Below are 26,944 nucleotides of genomic sequence, written 5' to 3' on the forward strand. Positions count from 1 at the left end.
GGCTTTGTTGAGAAGAGACAAAAAAGACTGGGATCTGGAAAGAGAATAAAAGGAAGAAAGATAAGAGAAAACCAGAAAAAGGAGAACACACAAGAGGCGTACAAGGATAAAAAGGCACTGAAGGAAGAATAATATGAATACAGTTCTAATGTACAGATTTCTGTATCTTGCAACTTGCCTCACTCCCTGTTGGTATTCAAAACACTTCAGGGAGGGGCAAGAGTCCAACACACAGCAGAATCGGTATTATATTACTTTTTGGGGCCAGCACCATGGATTAAATAGCAAACACAAACTGTCCTTCATTATAACAATCTCCTGTTTCGTCAACAATAGACTTAGGATGGATGGTTAGTAATTTGTACTAAAACAAGTAAAACAATAAGATAGCGTCACAAAAGGTAAACGAATAGTGTAAAGAGTGAGGCATACATTAGGTGTTTAAAATACATTTTTCAGAGCAGTACCATGTCTATATTGTATTTGTATATTACCGAGCACAATGGGGCCCCAGTCCTGACCGGATTCTTTGGATGCTGCCAGAACACAAATACTGTATTAACTCTTGTTATTGATGTTGTAGATAAAAACTTCTTTTTCTAAAATATTGTTTTAAATCTAATTGCATCTTTCTAAATTGTGCTTTAGACTCAATGGGCCAAATTCATCCCCACTATACCTGTATTACAGAAGGATAAACTATTGGTCTTAGTGTGAACATCAGTTTAATTCAGTCCCAAGTCCTGTGGTCTTTCTGACCACCTATGGAGCCACTTGCAAGCAAGACCTTCTGTGTTACCTATTGCTCTGGGGGAGGGCCTGAACCCCACCCAAAACATCAGGTGGGCTTGGGCAGCTAGTGCCAGGCAGGCCTTCCTCACCTCGATCTTCTCTGACTGGAGCAGAGGGGAAAGTGCAGAGTCACGGTTACCTATGGCTTTGACAAGGCGAGTTCCCTGCGGGCTGTCACCACCCACTCGGGATAGGGTATCACTTCCTCCCAGTACCCAGAGCGAAATACTTCCCTCTCCTCAGCCCCCAGCCCCCATGCCAGGCTCTAGCAGCCTGTCCTCCCCTACTCTCTTTTCACTCGCCAGCCCCCTCCCCTGCCCCAGTCTCCAGAGTCCAGACCCCTCCGACCTAGACCCTCGTCTGCTCAGGCTCCCGAGTCCAGACTCCTCCGATCTAGACCCTCGTCTGCTCAGGCTCCCGAGTCCAGACCCCTCCGATCTAGACCCCCGTCTGCTCAGGCTCCCGAGTCCAGACCCCTCCGATCTAGACCCTCGTCTCCTCAGGCGTCAGACCCCCCCCCCCCCCCCCGGGCCGGCTCCTCAGGTTCAAGCCCTGGAGCCGAGCCCGGGCGCTGAGAAGGTGCCCGAGTCGCGCTGGGTCCCGCCCTGCCTTCCCCCTAGCGGGGCTGAGGGGTGGGGACTTTCCCGGCTCAGGCCCGGCCTCCCGCCACCGGGGTATAAGGCGGCTGGAGGGAGCTCACGGCTCCGAGCCGCGCTCTCGACACAGGTTCAGCAGCTGCTGCCGCCTCCCCGCCGCCAATTCGTGCTGCGCCACAGCCCCGCCATGGCCGCGCTGACGGTGAAGGCCTACCTGCTGGGCAAGGAGGAGACGGTCCGCGAGATCCGCCGCTTCGCCCTCGCGCCGCCCGCCCGCTACCAGGCCGTCCGCGACAAGATCTGCGAGATCTTCCCTGGGCTGCTGCGGGCCGGCGCGGCCCCCGGCGCCTTCCAGATGAATTACAAGGGTGAGCGCCCCGCGGGGGTGACCGGCGCTGGGGGGGGTGTCTCCAGGGGAGTGTCGGGGGTGGATCCTAGTGACCGAGGCCCGGGGTCTCCGGTGTGGTGACAGGAGGCGACGGAGGGACACCTGAAGGGTTCGTCTTGGGGCCGCCGCTGCCCGGAGCGGGCTGCTTCCGCGCTCCGGGCTGGGCCCGCCGAACTACCCTGAGCGCGGGAGGCTTGTCTCGAGACCGCTGAGGTCTCTGATGGGGGCAGAAAGGCCTTTATTTCCCCCCCCCCCCCCGTTTGGTCCCACCTTAGCGAGTGCTTGTGAGAGAACAGTAACCCCGGGGGCTCAGCTGACTCGCTGGCGTGACTTCGGGTATGTCTACACTCCACTCCCCGCGGCGGCTCAGCTGATCTTAGGCCCGGGGCGTGGCTTGTCAGGCTCTGTTTTCAGCAGAGATCGCACGCGCAGTAACGAAACTTCACAGGCTTCTTGACAAACGAGCGGTTTGTAAGTTCTAATCTCGGTTCCCTGTCTCAGAGAGGACGGGAGGACACCACTGTATGTCACTAGGAGCTTGATATAATTTCTATCTGATACGAGCTGCCCCCCCTGAAGGAAAACAGGCACATCAGATGGCTCTTGGGACAGTGCTTTGTGCCACAGTCTTGCCTTAAGAGCTGAACTTCCTTACGCAAGTTCCATAAGCTTTTTTTGTACCTGTGTAAATGCTTAAGGCTTGGTATGGTGGCCAGATGTCCTGATTTTATAGGGACAGTCCTGATTTTTTTGGGTCTTTCTTATGTAGATTCCTGTTACCTCCCACCCTCTGTCCTGACTTTTCACACTTGTCTGGTCACACTAAGGCTTGGTCTACACTACAAACGTATGTCCTTATAACTGCATTGCTCAGGGGTGTGGATTTCCACCCCTGAGGCACTTGGTTATACTGATCTGACACTCCATCCCTTCCCCATGTGTGGACAGCCTTATGTGGACTGTTGACATAGCTACCATTTCTCAGGGAGGTGGATTAACCGTGCTGATGGGAATATAGTAGCGTCTTCACTAAAGTGCTGCAATGGCATAGCTGCACTGTTTTAGCACTGTGAGTGAAGACCAGCCTTAGAAGGAAAGTACATAAAATGAGACTTGTCTTAGCTCAAATACAGAAGGAAAAGATCTTGCTGCTGTTCTGTCAACCCTTCACTAACATGAATTGAAGTTCAGTTCACACAGTATCCTTCTCACACTTTATCAGTGTCTTTAGTCTCTAGACCAGCTCTTAGCAAGTTGGCAAAACATTGAGGAGACTTGCCCACTTCTCTCTGAGATATCAAACTTCCTTTAAAGTATTATTCATACAGGGACTTTATGCTGATCAAAGAGCAACATATATTTCAGTGCTAACTATTTAGTTCTTAAGTATCTTACACTCAGAAGCCTGTTTTCTTCAGATGATTAACTTGTTTATTGTGAAATTGCTTCCTTGTAAGATTTTTCTCCGTTCCCACCACTGCCAGTTCTTAAGAACACATACAGTTCTGCAACCTAGCTTCTTCCTGAGAGTTGCTGCTGTGGCAATGTAGTACTGCAGACACAATGAGAGTTATTTAAATACAACTATTGCTGCAGTGTGTGTCTTTAAAACTATACCAGTGTGGTGGGTGTGTAAACAGAAGATACTTCTGTAGTTCGTTTGGTACGGTACTCTCAAGTAGGGAGGCAGGGTGGGTGAGGTAATACCTTTCATTGGACCAACTTCTGTTGGTGACAGAGCTTTTGAAAGCTTGTGTGTCTCACCAACAGAAGTTGGTCCTTATAACCTGGGACTGACTTGGCTACAACAGTATATAGTCAAGTAGGTCAAACTTTAGGTCTAAGCACAGTAAAAGCTGTTTTATTTGGCACTTTATCAACCAGAAAGCTCTATAAACCGTCATTTCTGATCTTCATTGAAAGTCTAGTTTATAGTCCGGTTGACTCCATACCTGGTTCCATGTGGCGCCACAGAAGCAGCGACATATCTCCGCTGCTCTTAGACAGAGGAGCGGCCACAAGGGGTTTGGAGTGCAGGAGGGAGCACAGGCTCTGAGAGGGAGTTCGAGTGCAGGAAGGGGCTTGGGGCAAGAGGTTGGGGCATAAGAAGGGCTTTGGGGTGCTGGATTCAGGCAGTGCTCACCTTGGGTGATTGCCCACAAGTGACATGTCCTGGCTGCTCCTAGGCAGAGGTGTGGCTAGGCAGCTCTGCACAGAGCCCCTGTCCTGAGCACTGGCTCTTCAGTGCCCATTAGCTGGGACCCATGGCCCATGAGAGTTGTGGGGTGGCACCTATGGGCAGAGGCAGAGCTGCCTACTGTGCCTCCGCCTAGGAGCGGAAAGAATAGGCTGCTGCTTGTGGGGAGCCCCCCAAGGTGAGTGTGGCCTGGATCCAGCACCCCAGAGTTCCTCCTGCACCCCAATCTCCTGCCCCAAGCTGCCTCCTGCCCCCAAACTCCCTCCCTCTTAGTTAACTGAAATTTTTGATTTACTAGTACCCCCGCATTTCCCCAACATGACAGATAACAAAGCTTTTACTGGAACTGGTTTTACTGTCCTCTTTTGCCTAATCTGGGCTCTGAGAGTAAGAACCAAGGGCCATTGGTGAGGTGAGGGTAGATAATCAACACTTTTATTCCCTCTTTACTTTAAAAGATTCTAACATTCAAAGCAGTGTGGTGTTGCTTGATTGTTAGTATCCATTCTTAGCAAAATACTAAAGACTACTGAGCATAAGTCACTGTATGAAAACAAGGTTTACCTGCATCTCTTTCTGATTATCACTTCTATCCAGTTTATTAATCTGTTTTCTCCAGATGAAGATGGAGACATGATTGCCTTCTCCAGTGATGAAGAACTCAAGATGGCATTGCCATATGTGAAGGATGGCATTTTTCGTATTTACATCAAAGGTAACATTTTGGTCTTGACAGCTTCTATACCACCGCCAAGAGACGCATGGTTGGCCTTGTGCTTCTGTCATGAGTTACTGAGTATGGCAGAGGTAGTACTCAGAGCTCACCCTTCCTCGGGTACTCTGTATCACACACTGGCTGCTTCAGGAGCAATAGGCAAGGAACCATGCTTGCCCTCCTTTGCTACAAGGATGGCACAGTGATATGGGTCCCTTGAGGGTAAGGTTAACAAAGCATAAAGGGTGTTTATGGGCTTGGAGGAACTCTATTCCATTTTGCTGAGCAGGGAATAAACTAGCAAATCCACTGTCAGATTCTACTGTACTACAAAATTCACACTATTGGATAGTTACTTTAAGAAAAAAATAACATGGCTGGACCTTCGCTAGCACTATCCACCAGTGAGAAGGGGTGTTAGGTTTCATTCTTAATCATGAGTCATTCAGTACTCCTCTCTGGTTTTTACTAGCATTTTAACATACCTCATAGTAGCACTCTGATGGTTAGTCAGTGCTCACATAGCTTCAAAGACTTGACACGTGCACAGTTTGCAGATTTACAGATCACTGCTTCTAGTCCCTCCCATCCTATCTGTTAAACCTGCTTGTTTTCTCTTACTTCTCTGGAAAGTGTTTATATTGATGTTTGCATGATGCCTGCAACAATGGGGCACAAACTTGATGGATCTCTGTAGTGGCAATGGTACAAGTTAAGGAATGGAATAGACTGGAAGTTATAAGGCTGATGAAGTGGGGGGAAATAGTTACCCACTCTCAGCCTTAATGTAAACACAATCTGTTTCTCAAGCAGAGGTATGGGGTGTGAAACTACTTCCTTAATGCACAACTTAGTTCTGAGGACCAGTCCTCTAATGATTCTTGCACTGGACTGATGAGCAAAACTGTAAAAATCCAATCTGGAAAAGCTGGCCCATAACACTTGAGGGGCATTGCTGACATTTGGCTCTGATTTTAAGAGCGGGACACTAGCAATTGCAATATATTCAAAGCACTCCTCTTATTTTAAGACTCTTGCGTGTTTGTTTTAATACCCATTCACATGAGAACTAGTTAGGAGCTATTGACTAGACTGGTCTCAATATCATACTCTGATCCAGATCTATGCTGGCTTTTTCTTGCATATGACTTTAGAGGCAGTATCTTGACTAATGTAGGAAGAGGAAAAATACCAAAAAAAATTGCTCTTACAGACTTGAGGTTGTGGTATGCAGCAAAAGTTGAGGGCAAGAGTATCAATTCTTGTCTAAGCCAAACCTCTAATGCAGTAGTCTAAGATGGAGCTCTAAAAATTTGCCAGACTCGGGAGGGAATCGCATAACCTGCTAAAACTAGGACTACACTTAAATTTTAAAAGCAGCGCTCTTGCCTGAGTGCAGATAAGCTAATGGAAAGATTAAAGCAAATGGAGAACTTTCCACTACTCTAAAAATAATGACTTGAAGACTGATGCCTTATACCTCCCAATTAAATTAATTGGGAATGTGACTCAAACAAATGCTCATCTATTTCAGAGGTAGTAATCCCCTAAAATCCAGTTTGTTTCTGTAACCTCTAAACAGTATAGTAAGTAACATGCATACACACTAATGCCGGGATTCTTAAACTAGCATAGTGCAGACAGCTCCTTCCATCACTTTCCACTTAGAATCCTATTCAATATGATTCCTGTGCATAAGTAGGCATCATGGGCACCTCTGATTAGTAAGGCTTCAGTGACAGAAGCTAGAGCGTGCACATTATGTACTAAAATACATGAATAGAAACTTCCAACCCATCATATTCCTTTAAATACTTAAAATGGCAATCTGCCTGTTTCCTTTGCACTATAAAGGCATTTCCTTTTTAGAGAAAAAGGAGTGCAGACGTGAGCACCGTTCACAGTGCAACCAGGAGCGTCCCCCCAATGTGGTGCACCCCAATGTGATCTGTGATGGCTGTGAAGGACCAGTGGTAGGTGCTCGATTCAAATGCACTATTTGCCCAGACTATGACCTATGCAGCACCTGTGAGGGGAAAGGCATCCACAAGGAGCACAACATGATCATGTTTCAAAGCCCGCTGCCTAATCCATTTGAGGTGAGCAAAACTAACTTCTAGCATGGGGCAAGGCTGGTCTAGAGGGGAATCTGTAGAGGACAGCTAAATGTAAAACTGTAGATGGCAGACAGCGTATCTTGTGGCTTATACTTAAAATAGTCTGTCTAAATATGTGGACTCATGTAACTTTCTTCCCTCCCCCGCAGTGGTTTCCTAGAGGTCGCTGGCTTCGTAAGATGAGACATGGGGTTCCACCCTTTGCATGGATACATGGCTGGGGGCACCCTGGCCCTGCCACTCCTTGTGGAAACTCTGAGCAGGACTCTGGGCAGGCACAAGGCAGTGCTGCACCCGAAAATCCAAACCCTGAGCAAGGTAAGGATGGAATGACTTGGTCAAAGTATTCAAGGTAGAATAACTGATCGCTTTCGGCAGCACATATACTAAAAATGGAGTCTTAAGTTTTTTATACTTTTTATGTATTTTTAAACTAGATTTGCTGAAACGTAATGACTCTTGAAGGTGGGGGTATGATTGGATTGTCTGGTAGAATTACCAAAATTCCTCTTTGAACTTGGAAAGAATAGATGCACAATGTACTCTTAATTTTTGTTAACATGTAGTGATTTTTTTCTTTTAAAGACGCCTTTAACAGTCAGCCGCAGGACAATGTCACCTTTTTAAAGAATGTTGGGGAGAGTGTTGCAGCCATGCTGAGTCCTCTTGGTAAGTGACTTTTTTTCAATCTGCTATCCCAAATCCAGCATTTTACCATAGCTTGTATTAACAGGATCAGTAGCCTAATTCTGCCTCACAGGAGACCTGAGCCATTTCTGGCCACTCCACTTCTCCTTCACTGAGATGTGGTCTGTTCTCCAACAAACATACTAGAGACATTGAGTGTCATTCTTCAGACTGAAGCAAAAGATGAGGCATATGCTACTTTACTGTGGAATGTCAGTATTTAACTGGGAAGAATCAGTGGTGACTCATCTGGCTCTTGTGAGTGTAAATAGTACCCTCCGTCATCCTCTAAATCAGGGGTAGACAACCAGTGGCACGCGAGCTGATTTTTCACTGGCCCTCTCACTGCCCAGGTCCTGGCTGCTGGTCCAGGGAGCTCAGCATTTTAATTTAATTTAAGCTTCTTAAACACTTTAAAAACCTTATTTACTTTACATACAATAGTTTAGTGTTTAGAAGGTCTTTTGAAAAATCTAATATATAATGTATTACTGGCACACACAACCTTAAAGTGAATAACTGAAGACTCAGCACACCACCTCTGAAAGGTGGCCAACCCCTGCTCTAAATGTAGTGAGCAGCACTTTGACATGAGGAGATAAAGCATGTGTACAACAGTATACATGAAAATGTGCACCGAGTTGGTGCTCAATTTGGCACCAAGTGCTAGACTTCTACCTTGAAGTATCCCGGAAGGGATGTGAAGTTGTAGATGAAAACAGAACGGTCTCCTCTCCTCTCTCTCCATTCCCCCTCCCCATTTAAAATAACTCGGATTAATGTGAGATCACTGAAGGAACTTCCAGGACTGTACGCTGGAGACAAGTGTACTGACTCTTCTCCCCCTCAACTGTTTTCCTAGGCATTGAAGTAGATATTGATGTGGAACATGGGGGACAAAAAAGCAAAGTGACTCCCCCTTGTCCAAGTTCACAGAACAGTGATTCTGAGCCTGGAGGCAGTTCCACTAGCCAGAATGGCCAGACCCTGCCAGAAGGGAGTAGTAAAGAACCTCTCACTGAGAGAGAAGATTCTATTACCGAGCAGATGCAGGAGATGGTGATAGAGCCTCCTTCCACAGATATGGAAGACAGCAATTTCTTGTTGCAGGTATGTAAATTCCTTTACTAGATGAGACATGACAAGTTCCTTTTTGCTGTTAGGCACAGTTTATAGTAGTAAGAACCAGTTAAGGCTAAGTAGCATCATTGGAATGGATTTTAATAGCACAAATCAGTGTAGATAGACCTGGGAGTAGCTACTTCTTTTGGGATCTTAGCATTCAAACCCATAAACTCCTCTCACTAAGGGAAAGGAATGAACCTGTTTCATGTTGATGGTAGATAGGATGCAGGCTCTGCTATTACTCTGGAGAATTGTGCAAGACATTGGCTCCTTTTTCTTTATACTTACAGGAACAGGGTGAATCCAGTAGTTCTGCAGGGGGTGATGAGGACTGGACCCACTTAACTTCAAAAGAAGTGGATCCCTCCACAGGTGAACTGCAGTCTCTCCAAATTCCAGAGATACAGGGTCCTAGCTCTTTAGACCCATTTCAGGTTCCCCCTAGACCAGGACCTACAGGACTGCGAGAAGCTGCACTCTATCCGCATCTCCCACCAGGTGAGTAGCTGTATTTTGGTCAACCACTTGTCCCTTTCCAATGAAGCCTAATCTTTCTTGGGTTGCTAGCAGAAAGACCTTAACACTGTCCATCATATGGGTTGTAAGAACAGAGCAGAAAACCTTGTCTATGGCTAAACTACATCTAAGACTACTTTGTTGCCATCTCTTGCAGCATTTCATTGGAGTGGTGGTAGAAGCTAGTTAACTTCAGGGTGTGTGTTTCTGTATTGCCCTGGATGACATGGAGCTTGTCACTTTCACCTCATTTCAGTTTGTATGAAAAATTGCTAGTCAAACTGACCACTGCTGTCAGATGTACTAAATAAAATTGGAAAACACCCAAGATTTATGGGGAATTAGTCAATTACATTTGGGGCCGGGGGCGGGGGGTGCAAGTAAAAGACTCTTAGGAAGGATATTCCACCACTAACTATAAGCAGTTAGCTAATTAAACTATGGTTCATTCAGCCAACTTGAAAAAAGCAGTCAATTAACAAAGCAAGGACAGCATTTCTTAAGGGCAGAGACATTAAGGAGCAGTTCAGAAGAGTAAGATCACCCTTTCTAGAGTGAGCCAGTAATGGAATCTGGGCCATAATAGCTACTGCCTGATTTCCAGCATCTTCACATGAAGAATGGCTAGAGTCAAGTTTGATCGTGCATTTACAATAAGGCATGTGCTGTTGAACTACATGCCATCAAGAATTAAGTTCTGGAGGAAACCAGGTGAAAGGATATAGCCTTGATCAGTAACTAGCTGTACAATACAGTATGATTGCTGTTATGTGGGTACAGAACAAGTTCCATCAGCTTCTTGTTGTGTTTTGTTAAACTGTAATCCCACTCTGTACTCAACTCTTGATTTAACAGAAGCAGACCCCCGCCTGATTGAATCTCTGTCTCAGATGCTCTCCATGGGTTTCTCTGATGATGGTGGATGGCTGACCCGTCTCCTACAGGCAAAGAAATATGACATTGGGGCAGCACTTGATACTATCCAGTATTCCAAGCAACCACCTCGTTCCTAATGGCATTTGTATAGGCTAGAGCACTCTTCTGTGAACTGATGAAAAATTGAACAGCAGTTCTACACTGATGCATGTCTCCCTATCAGAGGTGTCACTGTCTGTCTATTTCCATGTGGGGGGGGGGAATAAAGACAGGAAATATTTTATTTGTTTGTGAAATATCATATTACTCAACTTCAAAATCGGCATGGTAACCTAGCCACTCCAGGGACAAAGTGCAACACACTAATACATCTTGGCTGGAATTTAGTTTAGGAAGAATACCTAACCTGGAAGAACTCAATGTCTTGGGCAAAGTAAAGAAGTTAATCAATGGTCTCTAGAAGCTGTGACTGTTGCTGAGACAGGAACTGAGTCTCATGCTACAGCAACTATTCTGTACCTACAGCAGTGCTGGGTGCTTGATCTAATTGTAGATAAGGAGTGGTGGACAAGAGTTCTAGAAGAGAGTAGGATTAACTTCTCTTTAGAGAGTAGACAAGTGTGGTAGCACCTACTCCAGAACATGCAGCAGCCCTGGATTAGCAGAAGCTTACACTTAGGAGGCTGTCTCATACACAGAGATCCCTAGACTACCCAGCTTCAGCTCTCAGGGCTCTAGCAACCCTCTACCTTAGTGTATCTGTTTAACACAAGTATCAGAGGAGGGTTCTTGCCTTATTTTGCCAGCAACTCAATAGCACCTACTAGTCCTGAAGCAAATTCCAAGCCCTTGGAGAGAATAGCTACACTTCCCACTCACTTAATAAATTCCTCGCTCCCCCCTAGGAATGACTAGCTTGAATCATGTCTGCCCTACAATTAAAACAGTCAATGCAGGAGTGAGGGCTCCTACTTGAGTTGTAGAGAAGTGTGGTAGAACCTGAGGCTGTTTCTGCACACACGTTCTCTTTGTTAATTTGTAATGGAAGAGCAGCAATTGGGGTAATAACACAGAAGCACTTACTTCATGTGTCTCTGGAATTAACTTTTCAAAACATTAGATTGCCTATACAAGAGGGGAGAAACACCCAGGCCTCCCTCAGCAGGGACTAGCAGTGCACTTAGTGAAGTACTGGCTCTCCTAAGCAACACTACAGCCAGTGACAGTTATGCAGCAGCAGGGCTTTGCCTCTGGCAGTATGGGGAAAAGCACAGCTAATGCTTATGGCTAGGCAAGAGCCCACCTTTCAACTTCCTCCTCAAACACACCTGCTAGGAGCATACAAGGCACTACTAGAGGAACCTATTATATTGAAAACAAAATCTGTTTGTTACTTGTGAACAGTAAAACCGCACAGTAATTGCTCTGAACAGTCAGTTACCTGAAAGGAAAAAATCTCAGGTCAGTTTTTCTTCTTCAAACAGAAATGTCAGAGAAAGGTCATGGATATTTCCCTCAGGAAATTCATTCCATGTTAATTCTAACTTTGGAAGAAGGTGAGGAATTGAGATTCTGTCCTTCCCAGTAACATTCAATAGGCAGCTATAGTTGTTAAACTAGGGACATCAACAGGGACCGGGGCAAGAAAGTCAAAGTGCAGAGCCTGGAACTTTTCAAAGATCATCATCAAAATCATCATCTGTGCAAAAGAAGCTGCTACTTGGAGCAGTACGACGCTGAGACACCCCACTAGAGCTAGCAAAAGGATCTGTAGAAGTAAAGGTCACAGCATCCTTGGATAAATAGTTTGCTGGCATCACAGTGCCTGCCAAGCATAAGCTGCCTTCATTGTTCTCTGCAACACCAGACCCTGCCCTACTCAGGCAGTCCTTATATTTTCCAGAAAGCATACCCCCAGTAACTGCATGGCTGACATCAAAGGCAGTCTGCCCCCTGGCAGCCAGTGTGGTGCTATGAAGCTTTGAAGCATATTTCTGTGCAGTTTGCTTACTGTTGGTGAAGCTCTTTTCAGTTTGGGCACCTGGGCCTGGAGATTCAGAATCTTCCTTCTGCTGTGGATATTCATCCGGCATTAGAAAGTTTCCTGCAGAGGCCCTCTGTGTATCTAACTTCCAACTGCTCTTCTGTGCTGCAGGGGTTATGTTACCATTATTACAGCTGCTGGGAGACGGGAGAAATTTTTCCCACTTGGACATGGAGACATTAGCTGACTCTGGAGTTTGTGTATTCTCAGGTACCCAAAACTCATTGATAGCAGGAACCACAACACGGTTACATATATAATCTCCACCGTCCTGGTCAGCTACCGTTGTTGAATCTTTCCTGCTCTGTAACAAGAAAACAAAAGGGCTGTGCTTGCTGGTGCTAAAGCCTAACTACAGTGAGCCTGGTGAACACAGAACTGACAAGTAGTAATCCTGTTCTTCCAACCAGCCTCACTACTATTCCTCATCACTTCACTTTCCAGTGAGAGGTGAAATTGGTACAGAGCCAGCTATTCTGACGTATGGTGAAAAAGAACAGTCATGAAGCAGAACCCACTCTGCCCAGGTCAGCTCTACTGTCCAAAGAATAGGAGGTGTTTTGAAATTGTGTTTCACTAGAGGTTGAGTATATCCAAATATTTCATTTCACTTACACAAAGATCATAAAAATACACATCACTTAATTAGTCACCAGCATATAATCCTAAATATGCAGATGAAAGGGGAACCCTGCTGGTTTGATTTCCTGACCTCTATTGGGCTGTCTCTGCATTATCTTTCTAGGTATTCATCTTGCCCCATCACTGTAGTATCTGAGTGCCTCTCAATCTTTAATGTATTTACCCTCATAATATCCCCAGGGTCAGGGCACTGCTATTATCCCCATTTTACAGCTGGAGAACAAGGACACTAAGTGACTTACCCCAAGGTACCATAGGAAGTCTAGCGGAGCAGGACACTGAACCTGGGTCTCCCATCTCCAGCCTCTTTCTCCTCCCCTCAACGAGGAAATAAGCTGCACCTGGTAAACTGGGGTCCACACTAGCAGTTATGCTGATTTCATTATTTTGCTTAAAAAAAATTCACATTGCTAACTAAAATATACTGGTATAAAATTGTTTACAACCAGGGCTCAGACTGGGAAAGCTCAGAAAACCAGGATATCTGGTGTTTGGGTGTAGCTCAGCAACTCTTCTTTAGCCAGCTGTCCAGGGTGCAGTTTCATCCAATCCCTGGTTTGAAAATGGAGGCCTGCTTGTAAGAATTATGGGCTGGAGGTTGGCTCTTTATTTACCAAAGTTGTATTTCACTTCTCTCAACCAGAGGACAAATGAAACTGAACTAAGAAAGGGGCAGAGTAAAGAATTATTTGTGAAATCTCTTCACTGACTGCATATTCGGCAAACTTGATATTTGTTATCACCACCCTCTCTCTGACTGACTCCTGTACAACAGGGCCAGAGCCACCCACTATACTGTTACTGCTTGATACAACAAGCAGTCACTGCCCAATTGTGGCAAGATCAAGGAAAGCATGATACCAGGAGCAGTGAGGAAGGCCAGCCAAGTCCAGTGCTAGCCTGGGAACTTGGAGACGCAGATTCAATTCCATGTTCCACCACAGACTTCCTGTGTAACCTTGGGCAAGTCACCTAGTCTCTCAGTTCCCCATTTGTAAACTGGGGATGGTTAGCACATCCCCATTCCGAACAAGGGATAAATACATAAGGTTGTGAAGTGCTAGGATACTTACATGTCCCCCCCATTACCATAATATACAAGGTCAATAGGGTAAAGTCAGTAGAGTAGCTGACCTAACAGGAGATTTTGACAGCAGCCCTACGCTATAGCCAACTTACTGGTGAGGAGCATGCAATCACTGCATGCTGTACTGACAGGAGAGTCAGGCAGAGGGGGTTAGTTTACACAAAAACAGCACTATATTTGACTAACTATAACCTTCAGAGATAAACTACTGTCATGCAGATTTAGTCCTCTTGCTTCCTCCCCTCCCCTGAAACAGATGGTTACAAGGAAGGGTGAGGGAAAGGACAGGAAATGACTTACAACAACCTTTGAATGAAGCACATACACAAGCCCAAAGAAAATAATTTAGAGGTAGGAAGCATTTGCTGCAACAAAATACCTCAAAGGTTTTGACTTTCTTGGCTTGGCCAGGGAGCCCATAAATTCTCTTTTCCTCAAAGCACTCCTGAGCATTGTTGTGGCAGAAGCTGGTCTTGCGTTTCCTAGTGGGGGAGCAGAAGATGGGAATTTATAGAGATGTTAGATTAGCTCAGATGGGAAATGTCATAGATTAAAAAAGTGCAGATCTGCCAAGAGGTGAGGTTTTCATCCCCAAGTACCCAACATTCCTCAGATCAGTTTGGATTGGTCACTGCAGCCTCAGCTAAGTTCAGTGAACATGCCCAAAATACTGCCCAACAAATCCTCACCACCAAGCTAAAATAAGCATTATGGAAAAAGTTATTTTTGCACCTTTGTTCTTCCACAATGCTGCTTTTATGGGAGTACATCTGCTCTCTGTCTGTATACACCTCCTCCTCCTGATCTTCACTGTCCTTGTGCAGATACTTATTCCACCGGCTGACCAAGGGAATGAATTCCATGTCTTCTTCCTACAGTGTTGAAGATGACTCAGAATGATTCCTCCAAGGAGCCCCCACAGGTGGAGTCACCACAAAGATACTAAAAGCCCTAACTTTCATTGGCTTCAATAAGAATTGAGTATGCTCAGCACTTCACGGGAAGAGATCCCAAACTGAGCTCTATTAGTGGTTATGTTCCAAAACATCATCATGGAGCAGAGCTTCCACACATCTTTTTCCATTCACACACTGTCCTGGAGCCTCCCCACTCACAGGCTAGTTTCTCCATTTGTTTTATAGCTTGCACACAGCCTTCAGAACAATGTAGAGGAGCACTGGGCACTGCACTACATGGCACCCTCTTTGCTACTTCACAGTTGATTTAGGTTTGTAGATACCATATGTCTCATAGTGTCTTACCTGCCTGCCCACGTTTTCGTCCTGTGGAACCCCTGTGTTCTCTCTGTCATTATTCACTGGTTCCTCTAGACACCTACAAATAAAAGAGTTGGTCTAGGGTTCCTAGGACTTATATCTATATGCACCTAACCATTAGCACCAAGGACAGAGAGCAGGAACAAAAATATGTGGGAAAACAAGTCCACAGACCAGCAGATGCGAACAATAGGATTTGCCAGTGGAAACCGTAAAGCCTGTTTCCCAGATATTTGCAAGTGGACTGGGTGGTTGGCGGAAGGACTCCTTTCTCCTACCCAGTCAGAGTAGTAAGGCTCCTTTACAACTGTCAATGCTCAAATGACCCATTTATTTTTAATCATCATGAGTGATACGGGAGTGTGTCTTTCAGGGCAGCCTGCTTAACCCCACAGATTCTACACTAATCAGGGAAAAAGTCAAATTCTTCTTAGAGCCCATTGAGATCGGAAATCGTTTCCTCCCCACACAGAAAAATATAGAAAAGCCTAATGCTGAAGCACTACACATCCTTCAGCTAGTTTTGACTACTGCAAACTAGCAGAAGGTTCTACTGACAGCTAGGAAGTTTGAGATCAGTCTCCCACAACTGAATTCTATGGTGATGGAAACAAAACCAGTCAGATTTTCCAGCACAGTGGCTATTACACCCAAGCTGCTGACATTAAACAAATCTCTCAGCACTAGCAGTAGGGAATACCCACTGATTCTTAATGGAAACTACTTGAATTCCAACACTGCAAATGAGGTAGCGATTTTCATTTAGCCTCCCAACCTGACAGTACTGGGACTCACCCGTGCACTATTCCAACACTGCTTAACAGCGTCGGCAATAGGTCACCACTCCCACAGTCCGTCAGGAAGTAAACAAGAAGGGCCAGTTTCAAAGATCATCCACTGCATTTTTGCATGTGAACTATGTAAACACAATTTGTGCAATTTATCAACTGAACTTACCCAACAGGACTTCTAGTAAAAACACAAGGTTAGGACAATATGTTCCATGGATCATTTGCCCCTAAGATCTGCTTGACACAACTGTGCTCCACATCTTTGCAACTGTAAAAATATCACTCCCTCCAGAGATCAGCGTAGGTAGTTTCCATTGAGAGGTCTGATATGTTGAGTGCATTCATTGAGACTTGCATATTAAAATAAAGGAACAGTTAAGAAATACTCAATACTCTACCAAGATGTTTCCTCAGCTGCCACCTCCATCCCAGCCCGTAGCAAGTTTAATTTTTGGACATGGCGTCTACAGTCAGACCCAGAGCCTTGGCCATAGGCCTGAAAAGGAAATTAAGACAGAGATGAAGGCTGAGATGCTGGAGAGAAGACCTCGTGCCAGCTCTAGCATGACACAAAGAAACAGTTTCCCTACACTCACCTTTAGCAGCATCTGCTTCTCACCACACACTTTGCAGCTCCATTTTCTGCTCTTTTTAACCTAAGAGAATGATTTGAGGAGAGCAATCAGCACTGAGTGTAATAGCAGGGATATGCCATTCGCCTTCAGGCCCCAACTGCCCAGCACATAGGGAGACATCACCCACCCGTACTGCTCCAGGCCAACACTGGCTGCTGCGGCTTGTCTCCCTTCAGGCGGTCAGATCCCTGAGCGCCTGCAGATCTCTGAGGCCAGAGCACCCCTATAGAACCCCCTTGGCCAGAGCCGCTGCAGGACACCCCCAAGACCTCAACCCCACACCCTAACGCTCCTGGAACCCAAGACCTCACCACCCCCCAGGCCAGAGTCCCATGCAGGACCCCCACGCCAAGATCTCTCCCTCCCCCAAGCACCAATGCCTGGAGGAATTCCGCTCCACTGCGAACACGCAGAATTCACATTCCCTGCAGATTTTTTTCTTGCCTCTGCAGAAAATACATTATGTTGGAGAGGCACTGCAGTTACACCTTTCTCCCACCAGTGGCTGCTCTGGCACCAGAACAGAGGGGAGCTGGCTCACCAGCCATTGCAGCCAGCAGGCAACAGGGAGAAGAGGCTACATTCCTCACAGCGCTCTGCATGCGGGACCAGGTCAGGAGGCATGGGATATGGGGTGGGCAGACAGAGGGGGGCACACAGGGCTGCTGGGAGGGTCACAGACTGGGGTTCAGATGGGTTAGTGCAGGAGGATAGACTGGAATGGGGGGCTGAATAGGTGCAGGCCACAAGGGAACGGGGGCGGCTCAGTGGGGTTGCAGGGACACAAGGGGACGGGAGTAGCTGAGCAGAGCTGAGTGACACAAGGGGCATCTTGAGTAAGTGTGCAGGGACACATGGGGATGGGGGCGGATGTGCCTGACTGAAAGAGAGGCTAGGGGTCAGCCAGAGTTGCATGGGGGAGGCTCCCAACTCCCTAACAATCCCCCACCCAAAAACCCCAGCTGTTCTATACTTCTTCCACCCACACCCAACAACTCTCCAGGTTCACTCCTAGGATCCTTCCCAGCAATTACTTCCCTCTTCCTCAGCTCCTCCATTACCCTGACTTCCCCAAGCCTTTGTACTGCTTCTGAGGGTGCAGTAAATAAGCTACTGTATTGTAGTTTAAAATAATTATTACTCAAAATCTACAACCCTAATTATTGCACTTAACTCACACAATTAACTCAAAAAGATTGAGATTAATCACAGTTTTAATCGCATTGTTAAACAACAGAATATCAATTTAAATTTATTAAATGTTTTTAGATGTTTTTCTATAAAATATATTGATTTCAATTAGAACACACAATACAAAGTATACAGTGATCACTTTATATTATTTTATTACAAAGATTTGCACTATAAAAAAGATAAAACGAAATAGTATTTTTCAATTAATCTAAGACAATATCATAATGCAATTTACAAATGTTTTGGTTAGGTAACTGTACTCAAAAACAAAACAATGTAAAACTTTATAGCCTACAAGTTTACTCAGTTCTACTTCTTGTTCAATCAATCACTAAGACAGACAAGTTTATTACATTTACGGGCGATAATGCTGCCAGTTTCTTATTTACAATGTCACCTGAAAGTGAGAACAGGCCTTCGCATGGCATTGTGTAGCCAGCACCACAACGTATTTACGTGCCAGATATGCTAAACATTCGTATGCCCCTTCAGGTTTGAGCCAGTGTTCCAGAGGACATGCTTCCATGCTGATGATGCTCGTTAAAAAAATAACGCGTTAATTAAATCTCTGACTGAACTCCTTGTGGGAGTTGTATTTCTCCAGTTCCATTTTACCCGCATTCTGCCATATATTTCAAGTTATAGTAGTCTTGGATGATGACTCAGCACACATTGTTCATTTTAAGAACACTTTCACTGCATATTTGACAAAATGCAAAGAAGGTACAATGTGAGATTTCTAAAGATAGCTACAGCACTGCTTTGGATCGTTATAGAAACCCCTCATTAGCATGGACGCATGTCCTCTAGAATGGTGGTTGAAGCATGAAGGGACATATGAATCTTTAACTCATCTGGCATGTAAATATCTTGCGACGCCGACTACAACAGTGCCATGAGAACATCTGTTCTTACTTTCAGGTGACATTGTAAACACGAAGCAGTAGCACTATCTCCTGACAATGGGAGAGGATAGTTCAGTGGTTTGAGCATTGGCCTGCTAAAGCCAGGATTGTGAGTTCAATCCTTGAGGGGGCCACTTAGGGATCTGGGGCAAAAATCAGTACTTGGTCCTGGTAATGAAGGCAGGGGGCTGGACTGTATGACCTTTCACGGTCCCTTCCAGTTCTCTGAAATAGGTCTATTTAAACAAATGTGTTTATCTGAGTAACTGATTGAACAAGTTGTAGGACTGAGTGGACTTGTAGGCTATAAAATTTTACATTGTTTTACTTATGTATAGTTATTTTTTGTACATAAGTGTATATTTGTAAGTTCAACCTTCACGATAAAGAAATTGTATTGCAGTACTTGTATGAGCTGAAATGAAAAATACTATTTCTTTTGTTTATAGCACAAATTGTAATAAAAAATAAATATGAAATGAGCACTGTACACTTTGTTTTCTGTTTTGTAATTGAAATCAATATCTGAAAACATCCAAAAAGTTAAACGCAACGGTGTTCTATCCCTATTTAACATGGTTAACCACAATTAATTTTTTTAATCATGTGACTAACCGTGATTATTTAAGTTGTTCGACAATCCTAGTATTAATATACCTAGTGTGGAATCTGTTAAAAAACATTTTTTTCGTTGTCTGTATTGTTACGGACAAACTTGCTGACAGGTATTTTGAAATGAATTACCTGATTAACTGAAACTCGTCTGATTGCACTGTACAAGTTTTACAAACAAAACATGTAATTTTATAAGGTTGTGTGCAGAATTTTAAATTTTGGGGGGGGGATTCCCCCAGGAGTAAGGACCGACCCCTGATCTCAGCCCCCACCCCCCACTAGAACCCTCCGCAGGACCCCCTCAAACCGTCCCACCTGGTGGACCTGGAAGGTGCCGCAGGAGAAGCACCTCAGCACCTGGAACCGTTGCCCCATCCTGTGGAGCGGCCCCCTCCAGCGCGCGCCGAACCGCCCCCAGCACCCGCCGTTCGCTCCCGGCTTCCGGTCACACACACTACTTCCGGTGGAGAGAGCGTCCCCCTGCCAGCTGGGCGCTCTGTGGTCCAGTCCTCCAACCCCGCCCCCTGGCGGCGGCGCGGAGGAGAGGGCTGAGCTCGGCTCCCCAGCGCTGTTCTGTTTGTACTCGTCTGTCTCCCCGCTTTACTGCCATGCCGCCCAGTGGCTGACTGAGGGACTGCAGCTAAACACCAGCTTGAAAGCAGGGTCGTTTTCACTGCTCAGGTCTATGCCGTTTGTAAAACTGCCTCTTGATGCTTCTACCTCCTTCAGAGCACGGATATGTGAATCAGAGCAGCTGGCTGCTCCAGGCCCCCGTGTCTGTTCGCCTCTTCCCCGCTCCTGCTGCCCTGCATGCTTTCTCCTTCCTTCCCCTGCCATGGCTCTTACCCACTCCCCTTCCTTGCCATGCCTTTCTGCTCAGCACATCCTCCAAACTGAACTCCACTCTAATGTTTGCCATCGCTCTGCCTTTTAATCTATTTTCACTGGACACTCTTTGGGGCAGGGACTGTTTAACTTTGTACAGGGCCTAGCACTAACTGGCCCTATTCTAGGTTAGCCCTAAATTCTACCATTCTGTAATCAATCAGATACCTTTGGTACCTCACAAGAAGCCTTCCCCAACTCAGGCTTCAAGGTTCATCCAGAAATTTTAGTGTTCACAAGCAAGCAGATCTTTCATTTGCTTTTGGGTATATAATGTGAGACACTGGGTATCAAGTGCTTGGCTAAATGGATTCTCTCTTCATCCATTTAGTTCAGGGGTCGGCAACCTTTCAGAAGTGCTGTGCCAAATCTTCATTTATTCACTCTGATTTAAGGTTTGGCGTGCCAGTAATACATTTTAACATTTTTAGAAGGTCCTTCTATAAGGCTATAATATATAACTAAACTATTTGTTGCATGTAAAGTAAATATGTTTTTTAAAACATTTAAGAAGCTTTATTTAAAATTAAATTAAAATGCAGAGTTCCCCAGACCAGTGGCCAGGATGTGGGCAGTTTGAGTGCCACTGAAAATCGGCATGCGTGCCATAGGTTGCCTACTCCTGATTTAGTTTGTAATTAGGCAGTATTCCATGCAGTTCAGTGTTGATGAATCCAATGACCTCTAGATGTTTGGTTACTTTATGGGATTAAGCAGTACAATTTTCTTCCTAAAAGCAGTTCTTAAAACTGCTTTTCTTTACTATTAGCACAGCTCCTTGACTTTTCAAATGCAGTTGTCAGTAGTAAAGTAAGTTTATTTGCTATTTTTTTTAGTATTTGTACTGCTGCAGCATCTTGAAACCCATCATAGAGCAGCACCCCAACATTAATTTCCTTCATATCCCAGCATGTCTCTCCTCCAGGCCGGTTGGTTGGTAGGTGTAAATTTTACAAGAATTCCCAGATCTGCTTTTTTAATCAATTCTCCACCCAAGCTCTTCCTCACTCCCAGCTTTTTTGAAGACAACCACTTGTGGGTGTTTCAATGCTATTTCCCCTCCTCACTATGTAATGACCTCTATTACTCATGAGCACACTAGGAGTTTAAATGCTCAGAATCTGTGTACCCAGAAAGTGTTTGTTTCATAGAAGCAGCTGACATTTTAAAGATTTTAATGAGAAAAAAAATATTCAGGATTTTAAGCTCTTCTATTCCCCCATTTCAGATCACACAGGAGTACACCTTGGTCAATCAAATCCTTAAATATAGATATAGGCAACAAGGAATCTTTCTATAGTACTTACAAGGAGTTATTACTAGAATTTCCAGTTTTAGGAGAAAACCCAGCAGGAGTGGGCTGGAGGGCCCATAAGGCCACCCAGAGTTGCTGGCAACTTATTTCATGTGACTTTGGAAGTTGTTTTTTTTTTTTGTTTTTTTGTTTTTTTTAATGTAAGGGGGCTGAAGGGCAGGAGAGAAACTTTTTTTTTATTTCTAAAAATCAGCCATAAATTTGCCTAAGTATCAAAAAGCGTCCAAAAACCTTTTTGCACAGAATCTCTGACCTATTCAAATAGAAAATCAACAAGTTCTGCCTTGATCTCTCCTCTCTGCCTCTTCTGTCTGTCTTGCATCAGGCCCTTTCCTCATCCCTTGATTGCTGCCATCTCCTCCTCTCTGTGTTTGATACCAGTTATATTTTTCCTAAGTCCATTCAAAATGCTGCTGGCTCTTCTCTTTGACCAGACTTTCCTGGCTTGCTAGCTCTACTGTATTAGATATTCTTGCCTTTATCATGTAGCCCACCCTATCAGATCTAAAGTACTGAGCTGTCAATTACCCCATCTTTGCTCTTGCATTGATGCCAACATCAATTGCCCATGCATCTTTAAGGCACCTCCATACTTTCTTCTACGCCACTAGCTGTGTATTGAAAATCTTCCCATCAAAACATGTGAACTTTATCCTCTTAAGTCCCTCCTTAAAACCTACTTCTGCCCTAAAACATATAAATCACTGCTGGCTGACTTAGGCAAGTGCAAACTGCAACTTTTGTGTTTCTGCTCTTCATGTTATCACGTCCTCCCAACCCACCCCATCCTATTTGTTTGTTCTGTTCACCTTCTGAAGTATGTCCAAGACCTAGACTTGTGAGTTTTCTGGGACAGGGACCATCGTTTGTAACTTGTCCGTACAGTGTCTGGCACAATACAGTGCATCTCTTATACCTGATGGTGGTTCCTTGGAGTTGTAAAATAATCACCCCCTAAATTGTATCGTCTGGATTATTTGCCAAAATTCTTGGTGTATGCTTAACTCAAAAAGCTTGCTTCCATGTGGAAACATCTGATGTATTAATATTCCTAAGTCAATAAAAACCAAAAACAAATATTTAAGTTGTTCCGTGCCCCAGGACTGCTGTAATAGTTGGCAAAGGCTTTTCCACAGAAGCCTCAGACCATGAAAGGTGACCACTGCAATCCAGAGACAAGGGACATGTTTTTGCATCCCCATAGCGATTAATCTGTGTGCAACTGCAGTCTCCTGGCACTGTGAGGGAGATGGGAATTGTGTGGAAGGGATAGGGAGAGAAAAGTGAAACCCTTCTCACACTGGGACTCTCCTCCCACCCCCAGGAGGCTCCTTTGAGTCAGAACATGTACACTGCAATTTTATAGCTCCACAGCCCGAGACCCCTGAGCCCGAGTCAGCTGACATGGGCCAGCCATTGGGTCTACTGCCTTGGGCAACAATCACAGACATACAACCTAGCTATGGAGTGAGGAAAAATAATATGCTCAGACATCCTGAGAGTAAGCAGTGTTCAGCTGATAAAATGAAAGCCAGTCCAGGGCTCTGTGTGTATTCTGGTTCATTTATTGAGCACATGACAGATCAGACATAGACCATGTAAAATCACATGTATTATCTGTACTTAAAAAAAATTACAATAAATTACTGAAGAATTAGTAAAAGCAATTTTACTAGAGCTGCTCTCCAGAGGTACATGACAGAGGAGGCAGAGACTTAAGAAATAATCATGTGAATGTGAATACAGAGAGACCACCACAAAAGGAAGTAACACTGAACATTGCATAAAATGGTACCTTACTAGGGAACATCCATAAGCTGGCTCCAGTCTTTGTCATCCCCATCTGTTCTGAACATCAGCCTGAGGCACCAATGTGGATCACCCTCAGTACTGGCTCTGCACCAGCCACATGCCAACATTCTCGCTCTCTGCCAGTGAAGCACACGCCACTGGAACACAGATGCTTTTGTAATGAGATGAACATGTCTGTATGAAAAGAAATGATAATACTTCCTGGGAGGCGAGACCCTCCCACAGGGTGGTTACCATTCCCAAATGGAGCACCTACTTTCCGCTGGTCCACAGTTAATTTGCAGAGAGTAATCTGTAGCTGCACTCCCTCCAGCTGTATAAGCTTTTAAACTTGCAGGTGAGCTAGTCTGTTCAGATTTCAGCTATCAGAGTGATGGCTGAGAGGAGAACACCACAACCTTCCTCCCGCTTCTGCTTTACTTTTCAGGACTGAGGTGTAAACAGCTCTTTGAACTCCTGTTGTACAGGCAACCTGGAGATGCACAAGCTCCTGGAAAGCACTGTACTTCAGAGAGGCTACAAGGAACAGTCACAAGTGGCACCAGGTGCTCATGTAAGTTTTCTGCCTCATACAGATCAGATCTGCTGTGGTCCTGTCCATAGTGAGAAACTGATCTGCTAAGGTTCTACTAAGGGATACATTTGCTCTGTGATAATTGAGTAATTGACATGGGCTCTGTAAACCTGGATCATACATTGATATTCGACTGATTTATGACAAATTTACTATGGATCTTATTAAAAATTGGATCCATCACTAGTATATTAAAATGAAGTAAATAATTTCCTGGCAATATAATTACATAGATATTTTTCTTTTAAAAGCTAATGGCTGTGATGACAGAAAGGTTGTGAACAAACTAATGTCAGAAGCAACAAGAGTAAAAAAAAACAGATCTGTCTACCAACAGCTTGTAACAACTAGGCTCCAATAAGTTGATTTCCAGTTCAGGACTTCCCTCCTCACTGTATCCATGATTTAACCCCTTGGCAGACCCAACATCTATTACACCACTACTGCTTCTTATGCATCAATGTCAAGGAGCTTGTGGCTTCAGACACAATTCAAAACCACCAATTTCTTACGTCAAAGTGTTAAAAACAGAGGCTTAGAAAACATGAAACTTTCTTGTAAAATGCTGAAAAACCACATGCTACTAGGATGGCAAATCACATCCAATAGAAGCCTCCAGATCTGAGAAACTGCTGCATTCAAATCTCCGGATGCTGGGATCAGTGGGACACAATTGCAATACAAGGTACAGCACAGTATCTAAGAACCTAATAAGACTATTTTGTAGGCCAAGAACCTAGAGCACTTAGACATACTGCTTAGATCACAGAGTGGCAGCCAAAGACGTACAGAGTTTCAAGCTGGGCTGCATCTTTTGTACAAAACTACCCAGGAACCTACAGCAAATGAGGGCAGGGCATGGAGTGGATATTTTTGAAATAAAAGTTAATTAAAAAAAGATACCCAGAGGCAGACATGCATAATTTACAGTGGTAATTGGAAGCCTTAGGGGCTATTAGGTTCTAATAGCTTTCATGCTCTTGAGAATGTAACTTAATTCCACCAAGCAGGGTCTCCAGAGAGGTGTCTATGTTAAACAGCCACTGTGACAAGCCACTTATTCAGCAGAATCTACTGCAGTTGTTGTGTAGTTATTGGTCTTGGTAAAAAACTCCTGCCATCTGCCCAATGTCTATAGCCTCACCCTTTATCATCTGAGACATTACTGCTTTCCTTGAGTTCAGCCTGACACTGAGGAGGAGAGATCATAGTCACTGGACGAGCTGAACTGCCTCTCTACTTTCTTCTGCTCCTTTATCTTCAGGCCAATGTCAACCTTCTTCTCAAAGTAGTTTACCAGGGCTGTCTCTGTAAGCATGGAAGCCAAGACCTGCTCAAAGGAGATAGACCAGTCAGTGTCAATGGTGCTGCCATATCTTGCACCTGAACTGCTAGCTTCACAACCAACCAGGACTGTGTCATCTGCAATATCTTCACACTGCAAGGAACCAGTGCTGACCATGGAGTAGGAAGACATGGACATATCGTCTTTGGTTTCATCATCTGACAAGAGCTGTATAGGAGATCCTGGTCCTTCTCCACCATCCCCATCTCCTGGAGTTTGTTTTTCCTGCTGGGTTTTTCCAGCCTGGATATTGCCAGAAGCTGTGTCTCCTGGGTCAGCTTGGGGTTGCTGCTCCACTGCTGAATTTTGACCGTGTTCAGACATTGGTGACTCCTCTTCACTCATAGCATCCTGGGTATTATTTGCTTTGCAGTCATCGGTCTTCTTCATGGGTCTGTTGGAGAACTTTTTTCCAACCTCCCCAATTCGTAGGAGGAGGCTGGCTACAGTGGCAATGGCATGATACAGCTCTTGCTCCACTGGGTCCTCACTGAACATGTTGTAAAGGGTCTTGCATAACTCTATAAACTGCTCCTTTAAAAACAGAAAATGAAACCACAGGTTAGACTATGAAACCTCCACTAATTCTACAATGGTGGATGAAACTATGAGCCACCTAGTAAGAAACAATGACCCCTATTAGAGATCATCCTGTATTAGATCATGCCCTCCAAGTAGCAGCTTATGTTTTCATGAGGCGCGACACTTACTAATATGCAGTCCAATATTTTGCATAGTGCTCCATCTTCTAAAGTGAGTGGAAACCCTAGGCAGTGCATAAATCAGGGGAATGGCACTGAGGGGATGTTTGACATACACTGCACTAGAGGGGAGCCTTTGTTTAGAGTTCTAATAGGAGAAGGAGGGTTAAATGCACCTGATTTTCACCACTGGAAATATATGTCTTAAGTTTGAAACAAAATTAGTTTAGTTTATAAGTAAAATCTCAAACTAGTCCCCCATCGGATGCACGTCCGTATAATAGAACCACTAGAGTCTGACATTATTAGAACTCTAAATATTGAAACAAAAAGCACTGCTGCAAGTAAGCATTAAAGTGTATTGGCAGAACTCCGAGCCTGCTGTATATCCTGCCTTACTCCATCCCTGCTGTTAAATCGCTCAACTGGAAACACATTCTCAGTTCACTTCCTACCTGGTTCATTCTGGGGAGATCCTTGATGGTTTCTTTCTTGGAATACTTTTCCTTGGCCCACATTTGCAGGTAGTATCTGTAATCCTGGGGGCTGGTACCCTTCTCTTCTGCAAGGCAAAGCCAGATCATTAGAGTCAGGGGTTTAATGGACCGAGATGCCAAACCAACCTAGTTTCCTTCTCTGACAAGGTTACTGACCTAGTGGATGGGGGAGAAGCAGCAGATATGATATACCTTGATTTTAGTAAGGCTTTTGACACTATTCCACATGACATTCTCATAAGCAAAGTAGGGAAATGCAGCCTAGATGAAATTACTATAAGGTGGGGGCACAACTGGTGTAATACTGTACTCAAAGAGTAGCTCTCAATGGTTTCCTGTCAAACTGGTGAGACATATCTAGTTCAGTCCCACAGGTGGGCCCAGTACTATTCAATATTTTCATGACGGTATTGGATAATGGCGTGGAGCGTATGCTTATCAAATTTGCTTATGACACCAATCTTGCAAACACTTTACAGGATAGGATTACAATTCAACACAACCTTGACAAATTGGAGAATTGGTCCAAAATCAACAAGATGAAATTTAAAGCAGCCAAGTGCAAAGTACTACACTTAGCAAGGAAAAGCAAAGTGTCCAAATACAAAATGGGGAA

General features: G+C 44.7%; 3 protein-coding genes across 8 annotated transcripts in view; 1 reads left to right on the forward strand and 2 right to left on the reverse strand.

Moving 5' to 3' along the window:
- Nucleotides 1–1,472: 1,472 nt before the first annotated feature.
- On the forward strand, nt 1,473–10,292 carry SQSTM1 (sequestosome 1). 4 transcript variants are annotated; one of them, XM_032772255.1, is made up of 8 exons: nt 1,473–1,756; nt 4,593–4,688; nt 6,543–6,787; nt 6,955–7,123; nt 7,391–7,474; nt 8,355–8,602; nt 8,908–9,115; nt 9,989–10,292. In XM_032772255.1, the coding sequence occupies exons 1-8, from the start codon at nt 1,576–1,578 to the stop codon at nt 10,144–10,146; spliced, it is 1,389 nt and encodes a 462-aa protein (XP_032628146.1). In that variant the 5' UTR covers nt 1,473–1,575; the 3' UTR covers nt 10,147–10,292. The 4 variants fall into 4 exon arrangements, with proteins under 4 accessions (XP_032628146.1, XP_032628148.1, XP_074924263.1 ...); XM_032772257.2 differs by having other exon boundaries at nt 6,543–6,661; XM_075068162.1 differs by having other exon boundaries at nt 6,558–6,661.
- MRNIP (MRN complex interacting protein) lies at nt 8,693–19,649 on the reverse strand. The gene is made up of 7 exons (XM_032772262.2): nt 19,515–19,649; nt 16,447–16,506; nt 16,249–16,346; nt 15,045–15,117; nt 14,515–14,654; nt 14,162–14,264; nt 8,693–12,357 (listed from the first exon to the last, which is right to left on the reverse strand). The coding sequence occupies exons 1-7, from the start codon at nt 19,572–19,574 to the stop codon at nt 11,683–11,685; spliced, it is 1,209 nt and encodes a 402-aa protein (XP_032628153.1). The 5' UTR covers nt 19,575–19,649; the 3' UTR covers nt 8,693–11,682.
- A 3,295-nt stretch (nt 19,650–22,944) lies between these two features.
- The window catches only part of TBC1D9B (TBC1 domain family member 9B), a 45,689-nt gene continuing 41,689 nt past the window's right edge, over nt 22,945–26,944 (reverse strand). For all 3 annotated transcript variants that reach the window (XM_032772251.2, XM_032772254.2, XM_032772253.2), the window contains 2 exons: nt 26,287–26,393; nt 22,945–25,664 (listed from right to left, as the gene is read on the reverse strand). In XM_032772251.2, the coding sequence (XP_032628142.1) occupies nt 24,966–25,664; nt 26,287–26,393 (806 nt within the window). In that variant the 3' untranslated portion in view covers nt 22,945–24,965. The remainder of the gene's footprint in view (nt 25,665–26,286; nt 26,394–26,944) is intronic.

This window comes from Chelonoidis abingdonii, chromosome 7 (assembly GCF_003597395.2).
Source record: "Chelonoidis abingdonii isolate Lonesome George chromosome 7, CheloAbing_2.0, whole genome shotgun sequence".
NCBI classification, from domain to species: domain Eukaryota; kingdom Metazoa; phylum Chordata; order Testudines; family Testudinidae; genus Chelonoidis; species Chelonoidis abingdonii.

What these genes read in the sequence shown, in the direction of transcription:
- SQSTM1 (XM_032772255.1), top strand. Translation starts at nt 1,576, where the DNA reads ATGGCCGCGCTGACGGTGAAGGCCTACCTGCTGGGCAAGGAGGAGACG. An exon ending in TTTTCGTATTTACATCAAAG is followed by an intron (nt 4,689 to 6,542) that starts GTAACATTTTGG and finishes TGCACTATAAAG; the next exon opens with GCATTTCCTTTTTAGAGAAA. An exon ending in AGCCATGCTGAGTCCTCTTG is followed by an intron (nt 7,475 to 8,354) that starts GTAAGTGACTTT and finishes CTGTTTTCCTAG; the next exon opens with GCATTGAAGTAGATATTGAT.
- MRNIP (XM_032772262.2), bottom strand. Translation starts at nt 19,574, where the DNA reads ATGGGGCAACGGTTCCAGGTGCTGAGGTGCTTCTCCTGCGGCACCTTC. An exon ending in GCACCTTCCAGGTCCACCAG is followed by an intron (nt 16,507 to 19,514) that starts GTGGGACGGTTT and finishes TCATTCTCTTAG; the next exon opens with GTTAAAAAGAGCAGAAAATG. An exon ending in AGAAAGTCAAAACCTTTGAG is followed by an intron (nt 12,358 to 14,161) that starts GTATTTTGTTGC and finishes TTCTTGTTACAG; the next exon opens with AGCAGGAAAGATTCAACAAC.